This window comes from Myxocyprinus asiaticus, chromosome 26, assembly GCF_019703515.2.
Source record: "Myxocyprinus asiaticus isolate MX2 ecotype Aquarium Trade chromosome 26, UBuf_Myxa_2, whole genome shotgun sequence".
Taxonomy (NCBI): Eukaryota; Metazoa; Chordata; class Actinopteri; order Cypriniformes; family Catostomidae; genus Myxocyprinus; species Myxocyprinus asiaticus.
In genome coordinates, this window is record NC_059369.1 from 22,199,190 (window position 1) to 22,217,617 (window position 18,428).

At 37.6% G+C, this 18,428-nt stretch overlaps 2 protein-coding genes across 4 annotated transcripts; one reads left to right on the plus strand and one right to left on the minus strand.

The window, feature by feature from the left end:
- The first annotated feature begins 317 nt into the window (after positions 1–317).
- LOC127417346 (plasmolipin-like) lies at positions 318–13,832 on the plus strand. Its single transcript, XM_051657320.1, has 4 exons — positions 318–586; positions 10,979–11,152; positions 11,550–11,651; positions 13,473–13,832. Exons 1-4 carry the CDS (start codon positions 455–457, stop codon positions 13,578–13,580), a joined length of 516 nt encoding a protein of 171 aa, XP_051513280.1. The 5' UTR covers positions 318–454; the 3' UTR covers positions 13,581–13,832.
- Positions 13,833–14,229: 397 nt separating this feature from the next.
- Positions 14,230–17,125, minus strand: LOC127417345 (ADP-ribosylation factor-like protein 2-binding protein). Of its 3 annotated transcripts, none has more exons than XM_051657319.1 (7): positions 17,027–17,125; positions 16,684–16,753; positions 16,534–16,595; positions 16,072–16,178; positions 15,895–15,980; positions 15,316–15,412; positions 14,230–15,072 (listed from the first exon to the last, which is right to left on the minus strand). In XM_051657319.1, the coding sequence occupies exons 1-7, from the start codon at positions 17,043–17,045 to the stop codon at positions 14,965–14,967; spliced, it is 549 nt and encodes a 182-aa protein (XP_051513279.1). In that variant the 5' UTR covers positions 17,046–17,125; the 3' UTR covers positions 14,230–14,964. The 3 variants fall into 3 exon arrangements, with proteins under 3 accessions (XP_051513279.1, XP_051513277.1, XP_051513278.1); XM_051657317.1 differs by having other exon boundaries at positions 16,072–16,232; XM_051657318.1 differs by having other exon boundaries at positions 16,072–16,232; positions 16,684–16,939; positions 17,027–17,113.
- Positions 17,126–18,428: the final 1,303 nt, after the last annotated feature.

The following is an 18,428-nucleotide window of genomic DNA, read 5'->3' on the forward strand; positions in this document are numbered from 1 at the left end:
GTGCTATTAATAACAAGTTTTACATGTATTGCTGCATGCATGTAAAATTGTTGTCTTTTGTCAATGATTCAGAATTTTGTTGTTTATGTAATTTTTTGTTATGCAAAAAGACAAGGTTAGTACATTAGGCTAGAAAACATAGTTTTCCTCTTAATTAATCTCGTTTTAACCCTAGGACTAGTGAGTGATCATGCTACTTCTTTATAAGAGAAGAGGTTACTTATAAAGTTATTTATTACACAAGATACACAGAGGTATGGGCCTGACCTATATGAACACACTGTAAATATTGCAAGCACACATAGGTGTAGAGAGAGTGTATCTGTGTAGGCTGAGTTGCATGGGTTGTGACAACACCTGTATTACCATGGTTCAGTTTGTTTCCTCCGAGGTGTATGTGCTCCTCTCTGCTCTACCTTTTTCATTGCTACATTTTCTTTCATACTGAGAAGATATGGCAGATTTTCCTGGGATGGTTAACACTCAGACAAGCTCAAATGAACCTCAAAGACGCTTCGGAATCCCATCAATCGTTGATGTGAACTTCATCAAGACCATTCCTGGTATCCTACTTCTGGCTGAGATTGTAAGTTGGATAAAATATTTTGTTTTCTCTGTATAGTGTTGTTTCCATGCTTAATCGCTGCTTTATTATACACTGCCTGCCCCCCCCCCCCCCCAAAATACATGTTTGCATCTAATATTTCATTGGACCGTCTTAGCTTACAGCGCACATTCGTCGTAGCATTGTTTCTACAACCAAATGCAATGTCACAACATTTATTTCCATCCAGAGTTGAATGAATTTTTGGCAGAGATCTTGTATTTACGACGGGAGAGTAGTCTTCTCCAGCACATCCAAAAGACTTTCAATGGGGTTAAAGTCAGGACTCTGTGGTGGCTAATTCATGTGTGAAAATTCATGCTCTCTGAACCACTCTTTTATAATTTGAGCCCGATGAATCTTGGCATTGTCATCCTGGAATATGTCCATGCCATCAGGGAAGAAAAAAATCCATTGATGGGATAATCTGGTCATTCAGTATATTCAGGTAGTCAGCTGACTTCATTTTTAACGTTGCTGAGCCTAGACCTGACCAACTGAAGCAACCCCAGATCATAACGCTGTCTCCAGAGGCTTGTACAGTGGGCACTATGCATGATGGGTGCATTGCTTCATGCGCTTCCCTTTTTAAGCCTGACGCGCCCATTGCTTTGGAATAGGGTAAATCTGGACTTATCAGACCACATGACCATTTTCCATTGCTCCACAGTCCAATCTTTATGCTCCCTAGCAAACTGAAGTAGTTTTTTCTGATTAGCCTCACTAACAAGTGGCTTTCTTGTGGCCACACAGCTGTTTAGTCCAAATCCTGTAAGTTCTTGTCACATTGTGCATGTGGAAATGCTCTTACTTTCACAGTTAAACATAGCTGGGGGTCACGTGACGCCATGCAAGGAGCAGACGTGTGACCGATGAGCTCTGCGAACTTTGCTGAATTTTCGATTATTCTCATGTTATAATCTGGTGAAATTTGAAACGCCCAGTTACACATTTGTCCTTTGTTGCAAAACATGGCAAAGAAGTCAAAATCCGCGGGCTCTGGAGACATTAAAAGACACTTGCGTGTTCAGGATGAAAGCCCCGACAGGCCTACAGACCGGGGACTCGATTTGGATGGTGCGGCGGGAGAGGAGATCCAGCGTCAGTTGTCCAACATGTCGGTGATGTTGACAAAGATTCTTGCTGACTTGGAGGATCTCACTGTAATACGTTGATCGATTATGGCGATGGAAATAAAATTATCTTGAGTTAGGTACAAGAGTGACTGATGTTGAAAAACGAATCGATTTTCTGGAATCTTTGGAGAGGGAATTAACCGCTAATCCACCCGTGACCAAAGTTGATTTGGAACATCTCCTTGAAAAGCTTGAAGATCTTGAGAATAGAAGCCGCAGGAATAACATTCGAATTGTTGGAATTCCTGAGCATGAGGAGGGCAGAGATATGGTGAAATTCCTAGACGAGTTTTTCCCGAGGCTGCTCGACATAACAGGCCACAAGCTGGAAATTGAGCAAGCTCACAGACTTGCTGAGGGAGACAGGCCCCGATCGATTCTGGCCAGATTTCTGAGATCATCCGTTAAAGATCTTGTGTTGCGCCAGGCGAGGAGCAAAAGGAAGCTTTCTTGGAAGAACCATAACATTTTCTTGTTCCCGGACTTTGCGAGTTCGACAAGAGAGAAACGCGATTGGTTCAAGGAATGTAAGAAACTCTTACATCAGAAAAAGATCTCGTTTGCTCTGATGTTTCCGGCCAAACTGAGAATAGAAACGAAGGTCGGTCACAAAGTATTTACATGTCCAAATCTGGCAATGTCTTTTATAGAATCAATGTCTGAGTAAACCATTGGATGTTTCTCATGTGAGTGGGCCTGACTCGCTGTACTTACTCTTGAGGAAGCTGGGCGAAATTTTAGGTTTTTTGCGTTGGCTCCGCCTAGCGGCTGGAGCTTGTTTTGTGAATAACACTTTTCCTTAAAGAAACTTTTGCATTGATGAAAGATTACGTTTGCATTGAAGTTCCCAGACAGTTTGAGAGTGGACACTACGGATGACCGCAAAATATCTACATGCTCACACAAAGGATGTCTTTTATAAAACTGACGGATTGTGTAATTCATGGTATATACTTTTATGTGGCCTCCGAGTGAACTGACTCGACCATCCGGGGAACCAGGATGCTGGTTTTGTTTCATTCTGTATTGGTTCCGCCTAGCGGCTGGAGCTTGTTCTATTGAATAACACTCCTTTGAAACAGCTGTGGATTAATCTGTTCGTTCTTCATGCTTATTCCTCCTGCTGGCTGTAGTTTTTTTGTTAAGTTTTTTTTCACGGGACATTGGAATGATTATGTCATCCGCTGAAGTCATAACAGCCGGCTCACTGAACATTCATTTGTCTGTCCGAGGAATCTGAATGGTTTTATATCAGCTGAAATTTGTTTTGTGGAAGATCACACCTTTGAGACAGTTCTGTAAATGAATCTACACATTCTTTGTGTTCATTCTTCCTATTTGCTGGGTTTATTTTACAAATTATTTTCTGTTATGTAATTTTGCCTCACAAATTTGTGAGGCAAAATTGAGCAATCCGATGGCAAAGTTGTCGTGGGGGCTCGTGGGCGTTCATGGACCTTTTGAGTTTAGAGGGATTGTCGCTGTCGTGCGTGGGGTTAATGCGCACGGTTTTTATTTTTCTGTTTGTTTTGTTCGGGGGGAAGTTCGGGGGTTGATTGTTTCACTAATGGGGAATGTGGTCTGTATAATTTTGTTTTTCACACACAATTTATTTTTTCTATTATATCAAAATGTCAAATATTAATATGAGTGTATTATCTCTCTCCACATGAAATGTAAATGGGTTGGGGCACCCCATAAAAAGAAGGAAGGTTATTACTTTTCTTAAACGTGAGAAATATTATATAGTGTTTCTTCAAGAAACACTTCTCTTCCCGCAGGAAGCTGAAAATTTTGGGAAGATATGGGGTGGACATGTTTTTTTTTTAGTGCTGGCTCAAGTATGAGCAAGGGAGTCATTATATTGATTAATAAACATCTGCAATTCAAATGTCTCAAACAGACTAAAGATAAATTAGGGAGAGTCATTATTGTTTTAGCTGAAATTCAGGGGCAAAGGTTGATTTTGGCTAATATTTACGCACCTAACGCTGATGATCAGGGCTTATTTATAGATCTTGAAGGGATGCTGCAAGCCGCTGGCACCCCTCATGATATAATATTGGGAGGAGTCTTTAATCTTTTGATGGACTCAGTCCTTGATCATAGTGAAGCAAAAGTGTGTAAGCCCCCTAGAGCAACACCGATGCTTCACAGGATGTGTAAAAATCTTGGTCTTACGGATATTTGGAGACTTTTGAACCTATCTGGTAGGGACTATAAATTTTTTTCATCAGTCCATAAGATTTATTCTAGAATAGATTTTTTTTTAATATCCAAATCCCTCATTTCATCTGTTGTTGATTGCTCAATTGGAAACATTTTAGGCTAGATCATGCCCTGGTGAGTTTAGAGGTGATGCCACATATAGAGAAAAATAAATCATATAGTTGGCGCCTTTATGTGTCCCTTTTGCAAAATCCTGATTTCCAACAAATGTTAAAGACTGAAATCAATGTTTATACGGAGACCAACTGGTCCTTGGTATCCTCTGTGGGCGTGGCTTGGGAGGCACTTAAGGTGGTTCTTAGGGGTCGGATCATACAGTATGCCTCATTCATCAAAAAATCCAAAGCACGAGAACTTGTGGAGTTGGAAGAGAATATTAAAAGTGCCGAGGCAGAGCTGAAGTGCCGAATGTTGTCTGATGGTCTCAGAAAATTGACCCGATTGAAATACAGATATAATACTATTTTGTCACAGAAAGTGGAGTTTTGGTTATTCAGGGCAAGACAGTCATACTTTGAATCGGGTGACAAAGCAGGGAAGCTTTTGGCTAGATATATAAAGCAGAGAGAGTCTTTTTCTACCATTCCCTCAGTGAAATCTGCTGGTGGTGAAATTTTTACCTCAGCCATTGATATTAATAATGCCTTTAAAGAATTCTATCTTTATCTTTATAGTTTCACGTCTTCATCTACTGATGAAGATATTATAAACTTTGTGGAACCATTAGATCTTCCTAAACTGACAACTGAGCAAAAAAAACTCTTGATTCTGAAATAACCTTGGAGGAACTTGACGAGGTAATTAAGTCCCTACCTACTAGCAAGGCTCCGGGGACAGATGGTTTTGCCGCAGAATGTTTTAGATCCTATGCTACAGAACTGGCTCCACTTTTGTTAGAAGTTTATACTGAATCATTAAAGAATGGAAAGCTTCCTCCAACCATGACACAGGCCCGGATCAGTCTGATTCTTAAAAAGGACAAAGATCCAAGCGAGTGTAAAAGTTACCATCCAATTTCCCTGATCCAGCTAGATGTAAAAATTTTGGCTAACCGATTAAGTAAGGTTATGACATCTCTTATACATATAGATCAGGTGGGGTTTATTCGGGTCATAGCTCTTCTGATAACATTAGGCGTTTCATCAATATCATGTGGTCAGTAGCAAATGATCACACTCCGGTCACTGCCATCTCACTTGACGCCGAAAAGGCGTTTGATATGGTAGAATGGGATTATCTTTTTAAGATTTTGGAAATGTATGGGTTCGGGAGTACATTTATTGGTTCGATCAAGTTACTTTATAGACACCCTGTAGCAGCGGTACAAACAAATGGATTAATTTCAGATTATTTTACTCTGGATAGGGGCATTCGGCAGGGTTGCCCTCTTTCCCCATTATTGTTCTGTCTTGAACCATTAGCAGCCGCGATAAGAAAGGAGGATGATTTTCCAGGGGTGGTGGCAGGAGGCGTGGCGCATAAGCTTCTGCTTTACGCAGATGATATTTTATTATTTGTCTCTGACCCTAATAAATCTATGCCTTGCCTCCACAGAATTATTAATTCCTTTTCCAAATTCTCAGGATACAAAGTCAACTGGTCTAAATCCGAAGCATTGGCTCTGACAGCGTACTGTCCATTAACGGCCTTCCAGCCAGGCGCCTTCCAGTGGCCCAAACAGGGCATTAAGTATTTGGATATTTTATTCCCCACAAATTTGTCTGATTTAGTTAGAGTTAATTTTGACCCCTTAATAAAACGTTTTTCGAGCGATGTGGGTAGGTGGGCTTCATTACATTTATCGATGATTGGGAAAGTTAATGTTATTAAAATGAACTGTATTCCAAAATTTAACCACCTGCTACAATCTCTCCCTGTAGATGTCCCCCTGTCTTATTTCAAGCAAATTGAAAGCATAGCGAAGTCTTTCATTTGGAATGGTAAACGTCCCAGATTACCATTCCAAATGAATAAAGTGCAACAAATTTTTTTATTTTTTTTTTAAATTTTTTTTTTAATGACTGGTTAAGTGCTCATGGAAAAGATGTGTTTTTAGTCGTTTTTTGAAGACAGAGAGTGAGTCTGCTTCATGGATGGAGTTGGGAAGGTCGTTCCACCAACATGGTATGATGAAGCTGAAAGTCCGGGAAAGTGTTTTGGTGCCTCTTTGTGTTGGTACAACAAGGCGACGTTCCTTAGCCGACCGCAGACTTCTAGTGGGCGCGTAGCTCTGCAGAAATTATTTTAGGTATGCTGGTGCAGACCCAGTAACTGTTCTGTATGCCAGCATCAGAGCCTTGAACTTGATACGTACATCAACCGGCAGCCAGTGAAGAGAGACAAGGAGTGGTGTAACATGCTCTCACTTTGGCTGATTAAAGACCAGACATGCTGCTTCATTCTGGATCATTTGCAGGGGTCTAATTGCACATGCAGGCAGGCCTGCAATGAGAGCGTTACAGTAGTCCAGTCTAGTTATGACAAGTGACTGAACAAGAAGTTGTGTGGCATGTTCAGAGAGGAAGGATCTTATCTTCCTGATATTGTAGAGTGTAAATCTACATGATTTTGCGGTCTTTGAGATGTGGTCTGTGAAATTTAGTATCTGCTAATTTAAATCCAAATTGCTATTATTATTTTTTTATTATTATAATTTTTTATTTGGCCAGGCAGTGTACATTTGAGTCTTTTATACTTCGTTGAGTCTCTTGAAAACTATTCTTTCTCCCTTTGTCAAACACTCACATCCATTTTTCTTTGTTGTTTCTTTGTGTATTCAAAAACCCATTATGACCGTGGAACTGAAGCCTATGTGTGACTGGTAGAATGCCAATATTAATGATAAACTTAGTTTGCCGTTGGATCATGACCCATACAAGACTGTGTAGGCGTTGGTTGATAAAACAAGCCAGGCTTGTGTACTATGGATTACAGCCATAATGTTTCATCCAACTAGGATATTATGCCAGTGTTAGATTTATAATGAAAGACAGCAATGCAAATTTACATAGGGTTTGCTTAAGGGTGGATTGAGTGTTTTGTGCTACTTTACATAGGGTGTGTTTCTACACTGAGCCAAGATAAGTATATTGATAAAGCACAAATGTAAGGCACTGTGAAGATTAAAACTAAGTTCAGCTGGACTTATTAACATATTTTCATATAACAAACATATTTTCATAAAACATCAATAAACATATGCAATAAACCAATCAGCAATAATTATATGACTATGAGCAAATATTTAGATTTAAATTGTTCATAAAAAAATTCTGTATATCAGTATTTATGAAGGTGATCACCTTATCTGTCTTCTCATTGGTCACTGGGTTAATACACTTAAAGGGATAGTTCAACCAAAAATGAAAATTCTCTCATCATTTACTCACCCTCATGCCATCCCAGATGTGTATGACTTTCTTCTGCTGAACACAAACAAAGATTTTTAGAAGAATATTTCAGCTCTGTTGGTCCTCACAATGCAAGTGAATGGTGACCATAACTTTGAAGGTCCAAAAAGCACATAAAGTCAGTATAAAAGTAATCCATATGACTCCAGTGGTTAAATCCATATCTTCAGAAGTGATGTGATAGTTGTGGGTGAGAAACAGATCAATATTTAAGTCCTTTTTTACAGACAATCTACACTTTCACGTCCACATTCTGGTATGGAAGTGACTTTCACATTTAGCCACCTACTGGTCGGGGCTGGTCAAAGGTGAAGATTGGCAGTAAAAAAGGACTTAAATATTTATCTGTTTCTCACCCACACTATCACATCGCTTCTGAAGACATGGATTTAACCACTGGAGTCTTATGGATTACTTTTATGCTGCCTTTATGTTTTGTTTGGACCTTCTGAATTCTGGTCACCATTAACTTTTTTAGAAATTCTTCTAAAAATCTTCATTTGTTTTCTGCAGAAGAAAGAGAGTAAATAATGAGATTTTTTTTTTTTTCTTTTTGGGTGAACTATTGCTTTAATATAACTCTCCCCTTAATACAAACAAAAAATCATGAAACTATTATTAAAACCATAAATATAAATATAAAAGTTTGTCTAGTGAATCTTTGAGATGTTTCTGTTTTGTGACATTGTACTGTAATAGCTTTTTTAGGAGCAAGTCTGTTGTTAGCCAGGTATCATGTGTTATCAGATGAATAATTGATAATGAAACTTTTGATATTCGTTGTACAAATGGCCTACTCATAAAAATATATCTGATTTGTTAACTTATCTCTTATACAGTATGTTCTTATTTATGACTATGCTATTGGTACAGTTCTAACTGTAAATTTGGCTCTAAAAAATAGCAGTAATTGTTGGCTTATAATACACAATAGATATTTATAGATGGGTTAGGTCTCTGGGTATAATCAGGATGGTTCACACTCAGAATAACACTGAATTTGGTGACAGGAGGTCAAATTCCGCTGCTGAAATCGGTCTGTGCTTGAGTTCTACAAGCCTGACGAAACCCACACAAACCTTCGTGTTTTGGTCTGGGTTGGGGTCAGTTTTTAAAGTATGACTTCAGGTCGGGTTCAGGTTTATAATTAATGAAAAAATAAATGGGCCTCACTCACAGACACGCAAACAGACGAGTTAGGGTCTGTTCACATCACCAAACATGTTTTTGCTCTGGGTTGGACAGACATCTTTGATCATTGCATGTCGTCGTTCTGTTTCTTCAGCATCTTGTGCAGGACCCTGGACTTTTTTACACACCCTGTCAAGTTAATGAGAACTTAAATGTTTTAAAATGCATCTCAAGACACCTGCTTTCTGTTTCATTTATTGCGCTATGTCTAGCTTGTTTTTATCACTAAGATTTGACGTTTTGAAAAAGTTTAGGTTGCAAAGAAGACTTAATGTGACTGAAACACGTTTCCAGATTGTTTTGCACAAAGCAAAGTTTCAGCGCTTGATAAAAACATTAACCAATGTTTTTTTTTTCCTTTCTGCTCTGGTGTGCTGAGGGGTCGCCGTGCCTTGTTAAAACCTTGTATGTTTACTTTTATGAATGTTGCCCTCGATGCTTGCATAAAATATAGCCTATTGCAACAAATGTACTTAATTGGAGAAGAAATTTATTAAGAGAGTGAGCGATTTCAGTTTCAGGTCAAGTTCGGGCTTAAAATCTGATGGTATGTTTTGGATCGGGTTCAGACTTAAAATCTGTCCACAGGCTGGTGCTAAAAATGAGTTGTAGGTGTAAATGATGTAATACAGTCAACAGGTATGCATATTTATCAACCCAAACCCCAAACCTAAATTTTAGAGCGAAAAATACGGTGGCCGTGAAGTGCAAAACAAAACAACAAATCTAAAAACACAATAGAAAATCCAAAGACAAAATAACAATTCTGAAACACATGAACAAATAAACACAATGGCAAATCCGAAAACAAAAGAGCAAATCCAGAAACACAACTGCAAATCAGAAAACACAACAGCAATTTAGTTGAAACGGAAAGGGTAGGTACCATAGCTTCTCATCTGATTGGCTGTGTGGAGAATACTTAGTCCTTTCCTCAGGATTGGTTCTCTGCCCACTTGCGCAATTATTTCAAAATTCATTCCAAATGCTCAATTACTGAAAATTGTGAATGGTTTGTCACTCAGTAAAACAGTAATGGGACACTTTATAACACAGAGCAAAAACAGTGAGCGGGAAAAGATCATTTTAGGTACGATGGTTACCTACGGTGTATAAGGAACCATCTTAAAATTCTACAAACTGCGCTAAAATGCCTGTGTCCAAGCGTTCGTTCAATTGACTTGCATATTCAAATGCAACAAACACCGTTATTAAAAAGCATTTTCACATTCTAAAGGTTGCAGTGGACTGCACTTTCTACATTTGAAGATAGCATGTCCAATTATGAGTACAGTGTTCAATTATTTTAGAAAAAAATAGCTGAAATTTTACCAAGATATTATTTTCATATAGTAAAGGTTGTAGAAGGCTGCTTTTAGATATTCTGACTTAATAGGTGAGATTTTCCCAGTATGTGGAATTATACATATACAGTATTCAATTATTATAATTTTTTTAAATAATAATAATTAAAAAAATAACATGTAAGTTATTCACACCACTAGCAGCCTGCTACAACCTTTGTAATGTAAAAATCTTGATGAATTTTAGTGGAGTTTTTCCTAAAGTAATTGAACACTGTATCCATATAATTAGGTATACTTGGAAAATCTATCCATTGGCAGCAACTGGAAACTTTATAATTTTGTTTTAAAAACAACAGTTTTTTTTAAGTCAGAACATGCAAATTGGATGCCACCAAAGTTTTAGCGCAGTTTGTGGACTTTATGATGGTCCCTGGTCACTAGATGAACCATGAGACCATAGATGAACATTGTACCTAAAACTAACTGTTTCTGCTCGCTGTTTTTAATCTTTGTGTTATAAAGTTTTCTGTTACTGTTTTCCTGAGAGGAAAGGACTAGGTCTCATTCACACAGCCAATAAGGTGAGAAGCTATGGTACCTAGCCTTTCCATTTCAACTGAATTGCCATTGTGTTTTCTGTCTTGCAAATTGTGTTTTCTGAATTGCTGTTGTGTTTTCTGATTTATTCTTTTGTTTTCAGATTTGCTGTTGTGTTTTATTATTTGTTGTGTTTCTGAATTGTTATTTTGTCATTGGATTTGCTGTTGTGTTTTTAGATTTGTTGTTTTGTTTTGCACTTCACGGCCACTGTAGGGGAAAAGGCATCCTGAATCGCGCTCACCATTTTTTATGTGAAAACGAATACTTCTGGTTTCCACCAGACTCGAACTTGCTTCATGGAGTGAATGTGATTATTCCTGGTTTCATTATTTATCATTATTACATTATTATATTACTTCTTGATAGTAATTTGTCAGAATGGGGTTGATTTCAGGGTACATCAACATTTGGAAGCAGCATGACAATTTCTTGTGTGATCATGGTCACAGACTATATTTTTCAATGATCTTTAACATACAGTCATCTCCTTCGTCTGTTCAGGTTGTTGGGTTACTGGTGTGGGCACTGATTGCCAGTACTAACTATACCACAATTCCTGCCTATGGCTGGGTGATGTTTGTCAGCGTGACACTGTGGCTTCTAAGCATCGCCCTGTTCATCATGCTATTGCTGAGTTTGCACGAGAGGCTTTCATCAGTGCCCTGGCCTTTAGTGGTGAGACACACTGTCATAGAGAAGACAGTTTCCTTAAAGGCATAGTTCATGTAAAAATGAAAATTCTTTCATCATTGGTTTACCCAAATGTTGTTCCAAACCTGTATGACTTTATTTTTTCCATTAAACACAAAAGGAGATGTTTGGCAGAATGTTGGATTCAGATTTTTCCTTCCATATAATAAAAGTGAATGGTGACTGAATGGTCATTCTGCATAACATCTCATTTTGTGTTCCACAGAAGAAAGTCATACAGGTTTGGAACAACATGAGGGTGATTAATGATGATTATTTTGTATGAACTATCTCACTCAAAATAATTTGTTTCAGTTTTTTTTTTTTTTTTTTTTTGTGGAAAACTAAGATCCATTGACCTCTTTTCCTTGCCTCCTTGCAGCTCTTTGTGTTCTATGCAGTCGCAACTGTTCTGTACTTAACTGCCTTTTTGACTGATGCAGCATCTGTCCCGCTCAACAATAGTTATCTGGGAACTTCTGCAGTGAGTAAAATCATCTCTTGATCACACACTACACACACATACACAAAAACCACGAGTTGACTGAGTAGCTCTGAGCTGTGTCAAACGGTACACTTCCTACATCATTCCTAAAGCAATGAAAGTCTTATCTATGAAACACCCACTGATAACAGCATGGCGTCACATTGCTAACCCAGGTCAGGTGATTTAGGCGTTTACAACACCCTGCATCTCCATGACCTAAATTAGATCAACAAACGAACAGACATTGACTTCCTAAGAAATGCTGATTAAAGTGATAGTCCACCCAAAAATGAAAATGTTCAAAACCTGTATGACTTTCTTCTGCAGAACACACAAGCAAATGTTAAGCAGCACTTTAATTGCATCTTTTTTCCATACAATGAAAGTAAATGGAGACAGAGGCTGCCACAGATCTACCCCTTTAACAGTATAACTTTAAAGCATGTTAATTGTACAAAGCATGTTTCATCACTCACTGGTACAGTATAAAAGGTCCAATAAGAAGTATTTTAGATGATGGCAAAAATATGACACTTTCAGAGAGAACTGATGAGCACAAAGAAAAAAGGAAAAGGGTTTAACAGTAAATTGTGTGGATAGGGCTTTAAAGCCACACTGGTCAGAGTTCAGGGGTACATTATGCCTAAGAACCACATGATAGGGGCCTGGGTAGCTCAGTGGTAAAATATTGGCTACCACCCCTGGAGTTCGCTAGCTCGCTAGTTTGAATCCCAGGGCGTGCTGAGTGACTCCAGCCAAGTCTCCTAAGCAACCAAAGTGGCCCGGTTGCTAGGGAGGGTCAACACGCGCACTCAACAAGCCACATGATAAGATGCGTGGGTTGATGGTCTCAGACATGGAGGCAACTGAGATTCATCCTCTGCCACCCGAACTGAGGCAAATCACTACGCGACCACGAGGACTTATTGTGTTACTATAGTAACCATGCTTAATTTTGTGGTTACTATAATTTTACTACAACATATAATGGTGATAATATGGTTACTGCAATAAAACCATGGTTAATTTTTGTAAGTTAAGGCAGGGTTAGGGGTAGGGTGTCTGTGGGACCAGGGCTGTAGCAAGGTATTCTGGGTCCCCTGACTGTATATTGCTCTGGGCCCCTTTCTTATTAAAAGTTACAGTTTAGAATTTGTTGTGGGGCCCCCCTGGATCTGCGGGCCCCTAGAATCATTACCACCTTTCACGCTACAAGCCCTGTGTGGGACTCTTAAGTAAACACAATAACAACACTGCAGTGATGCCCTTATACTGTATGTTAGTATTTAATCAGTAGTGCAAATAGTATCTGCCACTATTTAGATGGAAACGGCATCTAACACTATTTGCACTTGGTGCAAAGAAGATGCTTTTTGTTGCTATTTACACTTAGTGTAAAAAGCATCTATTGCTTTTTGCATTTAGTAAAAATAGCCGCTGTGTGACTTATCACCATGTTTTTCACCATTTTATAATAATATGCACTCATGTATAAAAATGATAATGAGCAAAATTAAAATGGTTTTAGATGGAGTATAGCATGTCACCACAGGACATGTCAACTATGCATCTGCTAGATGACAACTCAGTTACATACAAATCTAAAAAATGATATACCCTGAAAACAAATAGCTGGGGTTTAGCTTATGTTAAGGATCTTATGAATACATTCTTAATCATAAAAATAATTGTAAAACTGAGTGAAATAAATGTGTAAAACAAGCCAATTTGTTTAATTTTATTTTTTGTGAACTGCATACTTATTACACTAAAATGTAATTCGGATACTTTTCTCATATACTGTATTTCTTCTTGCAGTTTTTTGCCATAGTGGTGACACTATTATATACAGCTAGCAGCTACTTTGCCTACTTGGGTTGGAGGAGTAATGGCCAAAATGCAGCTGCAACCACAGTGCCTGTGTAGATGTTCCTCTGATCCACATACTCTCATTGTGGATGAACACAACCCCTGTGAAAAGACACTTCGATGAGGATATTACTCCGATTATTTGAGATCACTAAAGTCCTCTTCAGGAACGGCAGATTGAAGAAACCCAGCTATATTGGCAAATGTGACATAACTGGTGTTTACTATGTCCAGCATTACTGCTAGATGGTTTATAACAAGGAGATTGTGTGTACCGAGACTGTCACCACCCCACTAACACAGCATATACTATTTTTGTAAGATATACTTAATGACTTGAGCAAATATGTATTGAAGTGTTGAGGTTTCTACATTACTGTAACGTTATACTTCAGTGTGCATAACTTGATTATTTGTTTTAAGCAATTATGACAATTTTTGATAATATAATTAAAGAACCACTGTATTTATTTCTTCCATACACTCAAAATTTCTATATATACAAACATCATAAACAAATATACATAATTACTCAACATTCATCTTGCAAGAACGACACATTCTAAATAAATAGGACAGTAAAAAAAGGCTGAAACTTGTACTGAAACAACAATACTAAGTATTATTTTAAATAGAGTTTGAGTCATTCCTTCCCACGCTTCCAAAACAGGGTAACTGTCATAAAGAAACATCAACTTTGATATGAAATGACATTATTTGCAATTTTCTTTTTTTTTTTTTTTTTTTTTTTTTTTAAAGCAGTAGGAAATCTGTCATCAGTGCCATGCTGCTTCTAATGCCTAGTAATTGTATATTTTTGAATGCTATGTTTCACCGGGGGAATCCTCAAGTCCTGTCAATGATCGAAGGGTTCTAAAACAATTTAGAAATTGTCATCATACCAGGAACATTGTATAATACTTAATGAGCTTACATTTTAATTGCAAAAGCCCTTTTTATTAATCAAGTGAAAGGAATTATTTTTGTAATATTAAAAGGCATAAAATAGAGTGGGGAAAAGTAAGGGGTTCTTCAATGAAATTATATACACTGGCCACATTGAGCACACTTATCTGAGGAAGGTTTGCAGACTTTAGGCAGAGCTCTCTATTCACTACAGCTTTCTACATCAATGTGGCCAGCAACAGCAATAATGTTTTGCTGCACAGTAGGCCAACAAGATATGAAGGACTGACACCTAAGAAAGTCTGGATTTCTTGTCAGAGCACATGAATACTCTTAGAAGACTCATACCAGAGTGTTAAGTTTAAACATTAACCTAAATTAAACTTGGATTCCCTTCTGGCAAATTGGTATAACAGTGAACATTTTCCTCTGGGATTTGTCAAAGGAATTTACAACATATAAGGTGGGTCTTTTTAAACATGTAAAAACATCCATGTTAACTGTTCATTTACATAAGGTATCCATTTTCATTGGTTCAGCTAGATTGGGAGGCAATGCTGGAGTGCAAAGGTGAAGAGGAAGCAGAGTTTAAAGACTTCACCACCAGCCCGGTACTAAGGTCCAATCCTCGACCTTCCTTTTCCTATAAGCAGAAGATTGGGCAAATAAGTTCAAGTCACAGACTATTGGCAAGTTTATAGCTTCTGTTCATGGTAGTCTCGTAGAAGGTTGTTTTAATTTGTAGCCTAAGAATTACATATGAACTGGGTAGAACAGCTTTATCCAAATAGTAGAAGAAGTGATCATAATTCAGAATATACATTACTTTAACATTTTGAATTCTGTATTGTACAGCAACAAAGAAATGGAACAGATTTTTACTTACTGCTCTGTAATCAGTGAACATTTCTTTAAAGGCCATAAAGTCAGTGAAGGTTAGCAGCATGTCAAGTATGTCACCTGAGACTTCATCTTTGTGCTGCCTAAGTTTGACACATCAATAGGGATAAGGGAAGAAAAGTGAGACAGAAGCAGATTTACATAGTACAGTGTTGAGCAGAAAGCAATTTCTGTCACCATTACGGTGTATTCATTTAGTCAAATGCCTCCATCTTGTGGTAAATTATGTGTATTACATTATGAAGACATTAATTACAATTACTGGGAAGGTATTGAAAAGCAGTTTTGACTGCCATTAAGCATTATGAATCCTTAAAACAATTTGTTTATCCATCATCAAGGATGCAATTACATAAGGGGCAAACATAATTTACTAATTATCCATTGAGAAAAACAGGCCGGTCAACCACAAGTCTATGGTGGTTACGGTCCTGTCTATCATTCATTTCAATAAAGTACTACCATTATGTGTTTTCAGTATTGAAAAGTATATTTAAATACTGTATGTGTCAATCAGTGAACACTATGAATGGTTTAGTAAGGCAGATGAAATCATATAGCATACTTAAGAGAATGGGTGAAGGCATCCATGTTGAAACCAGGAATTCGTTCTATCAACTGTTGTTCCAGGTGCTTCTCTAGTATTTCAATCTGAGTAAGCAAAATTTCATAAATCACAGCTACACATTTTCATCTCAGCAACATCATAAATGTATGGTAAAAAGCTCAAAGTACCACGTACATATTCATTAAAAATAGGCGTATAGCTGAGCTTGTTCTCCTCTGACTCATCAAACTCGAGGTAATATTTTTCCATGAAAGACTGCTGAAGATGTTGGAATTCATCCTCTGGTAAGAAAATTGCATCAGTTTGACCACAGCGATTATTGTAGTTGGGTGAATCTCAAAAAAAAAAAAAAAAAAATCAAGTCAAGTCAAGAAAGCCTAAGCCTATTTTTTAGGACATTTTTTTTTTTTTTGCATTATGATTATATTGATTATATTATTATTTTCAAGACAAGCACATTTCCCCACAAATGGACTGCATCATGTTCTTGACATGTTTCTTGAGATTCACCCAGATATACACAGGACAGAGAATGGAATTATTATAGAAGTACTGGTTGAAAGTCACTTTTCATAGATTAATAGTAGAAAATATTAATATTTAGATGGGTTCATAGAATAATAAATAGACGAATACCCATTATAATATCTTCAATGTTCCCAATCACCATGTCAAATTTTGCATCAGCATCTGATGACCTGAAGGGACGAAATAGAATGGAGAAAAGAAGGATTACTGATAAAGTTACACAAAAGTTAACCCGAAAAACACAAAGTGTACACTCACTTTGAAACGGCAAAGTCCTCCTCCTCCAAATTCTGCATCTCAACTATGTTCTCGCTGGCACCCAGCAGTTCTGGTGGGTTTCATAAAAAGCAAATATAAAAGAATTGACTTTTAGATGTCAGAGCTACAGAAACCACGGCTTGCACTTAAATAACCAGCGAACGCACGCAACAGCACATCGGATGACAAACTGGTCTGGCAGATTTCAATTAATTAGATGGTCGAGCAGGTGCTTGGCGGCCCACTGGAGCGTGATCTTAAATGACAAGACGGTTTTATGGTTTGAAAAATACCCTTGATTATTTTCGGTTCAAAAGTTTATAATTATGTATAAAGAGATTACCTGTCTCTCGAGCATCCATCAGAAATCACCCGAACGGTCTTCCAGAAGTCGCTGCAGCCACGACAACGGGGAAACGCGTACTGTTTTGTTTTTTTAAATGTGTCCGGGTAGAAACAATATTGCTTTCTTTTAGTTCCGCCTCTTTCAATCAGAGGATACCGCCAAATCAGAAAGAAGGAATTTCAGAACTATTACCTCGGCTCAAACTGATCTGTTCTTTTAAATAAACTTTTAGCTAGTCATACGGTAAGTGTTCAGTGTTCACAAAAGGAAAAATCCTGACCGATCACACCAAGAGGCACCTCTAGAGATAGATTTAGATTCTTTTGGGTTACACTCAAAATCTGTCTGTCATGATTTTGAACATGAACACTGACCTGCTTTATTATAGAGAGGCAGGAAAGCATGTCTAAACCAGAGATCTTTTATACTGTTATCACAACCTCCGCGCTTTTACCATAGGAGAAAGCGTAACATCAATTAGCGTGTTACCGCAGTAAGTCATCATTTGCGGATGTCAAACAAACAAATGGGGAGAGCCATACTGACAGCCACCTATTAAAAAAAAAAATGTCTGTGTCTTCTCTTATAAAACAGCAATTTTATTATAGTAAACGCCACACAAATTCATTCCAAAAGGACTGTTTAGTGTAAAACATGTTTAAGATAAGCAGTCAGGTGGTCGATTCATTAAGTGATGAGTTGTTTCCTCATAAAACAGTTTATTCAGCACATTAAAACATCTCCTTAATAGACATCCATAAAAATGGCCTCTTGTCTCCTCGCCTGTGTGCCAGAAGGTATATGGGGTCTTTTTTTTTGTTTGTTTTTGTTGCTAATCTGGTAGGCTACCTTGGTAGAACAGCTCTGTCTAAACCATAACCAATATTATATGTTTTTCATGATTTCGAAACTTGGACAATGAATATATGGTTTTCAAATCAATAACATGTTTTGAAACTTTAATTACATTTTAATGTAAGGGCATGTGATCTGTTAACTCATATCCTTACGCCAGTGGCATAACTTGGATAATTTTTATGGTTTCTATTTGGTCGACCGTTGCAGGCCCTCTCTCACCCAGGGCACTAGGGCGGCTGCCCACCCTACCCTCACTCTAGTAACGCCCCTGCCTTTTCCTTTTTTCTGTATTTTTTTAAAAATATTATTATTAGTATACTTAATAATTTTTAACTTTTTTACATGTTGTATTGTTTGCATAATTTAATACGTGTAAAATGGTGTTCATTGCAGACAAGGAATGAAACGTTTATCTTGTTTATTCACTTTATAGTAAACAGTTCACAGATACAAGCAACATGTGCATATTACAAGATTCAAGTTTTCAGTACATTTACTAACACAAATAAACAAAAAGAGAACACACACACAAAGAAAATAA

Coding starts and splice junctions, on each gene's coding strand:
- LOC127417346 (XM_051657320.1), top strand. CDS start 455: ATGGCAGATTTTCCTGGGATGGTTAACACTCAGACAAGCTCAAATGAA. Junction 587..10,978: donor TCCTACTTCTGGCTGAGATT/GTAAGTTGGATA, acceptor TCGTCTGTTCAG/GTTGTTGGGTTACTGGTGTG. Junction 11,652..13,472: donor GTTATCTGGGAACTTCTGCA/GTGAGTAAAATC, acceptor TTCTTCTTGCAG/TTTTTTGCCATAGTGGTGAC.
- LOC127417345 (XM_051657317.1), bottom strand. Junction 16,233..16,533: donor CATTGAAGATATTATAATGG/GTATTCGTCTAT, acceptor TTTTTTTTTGAG/ATTCACCCAACTACAATAAT. Junction 15,073..15,315: donor TGTTCACTGATTACAGAGCA/GTAAGTAAAAAT, acceptor TTCTGCTTATAG/GAAAAGGAAGGTCGAGGATT.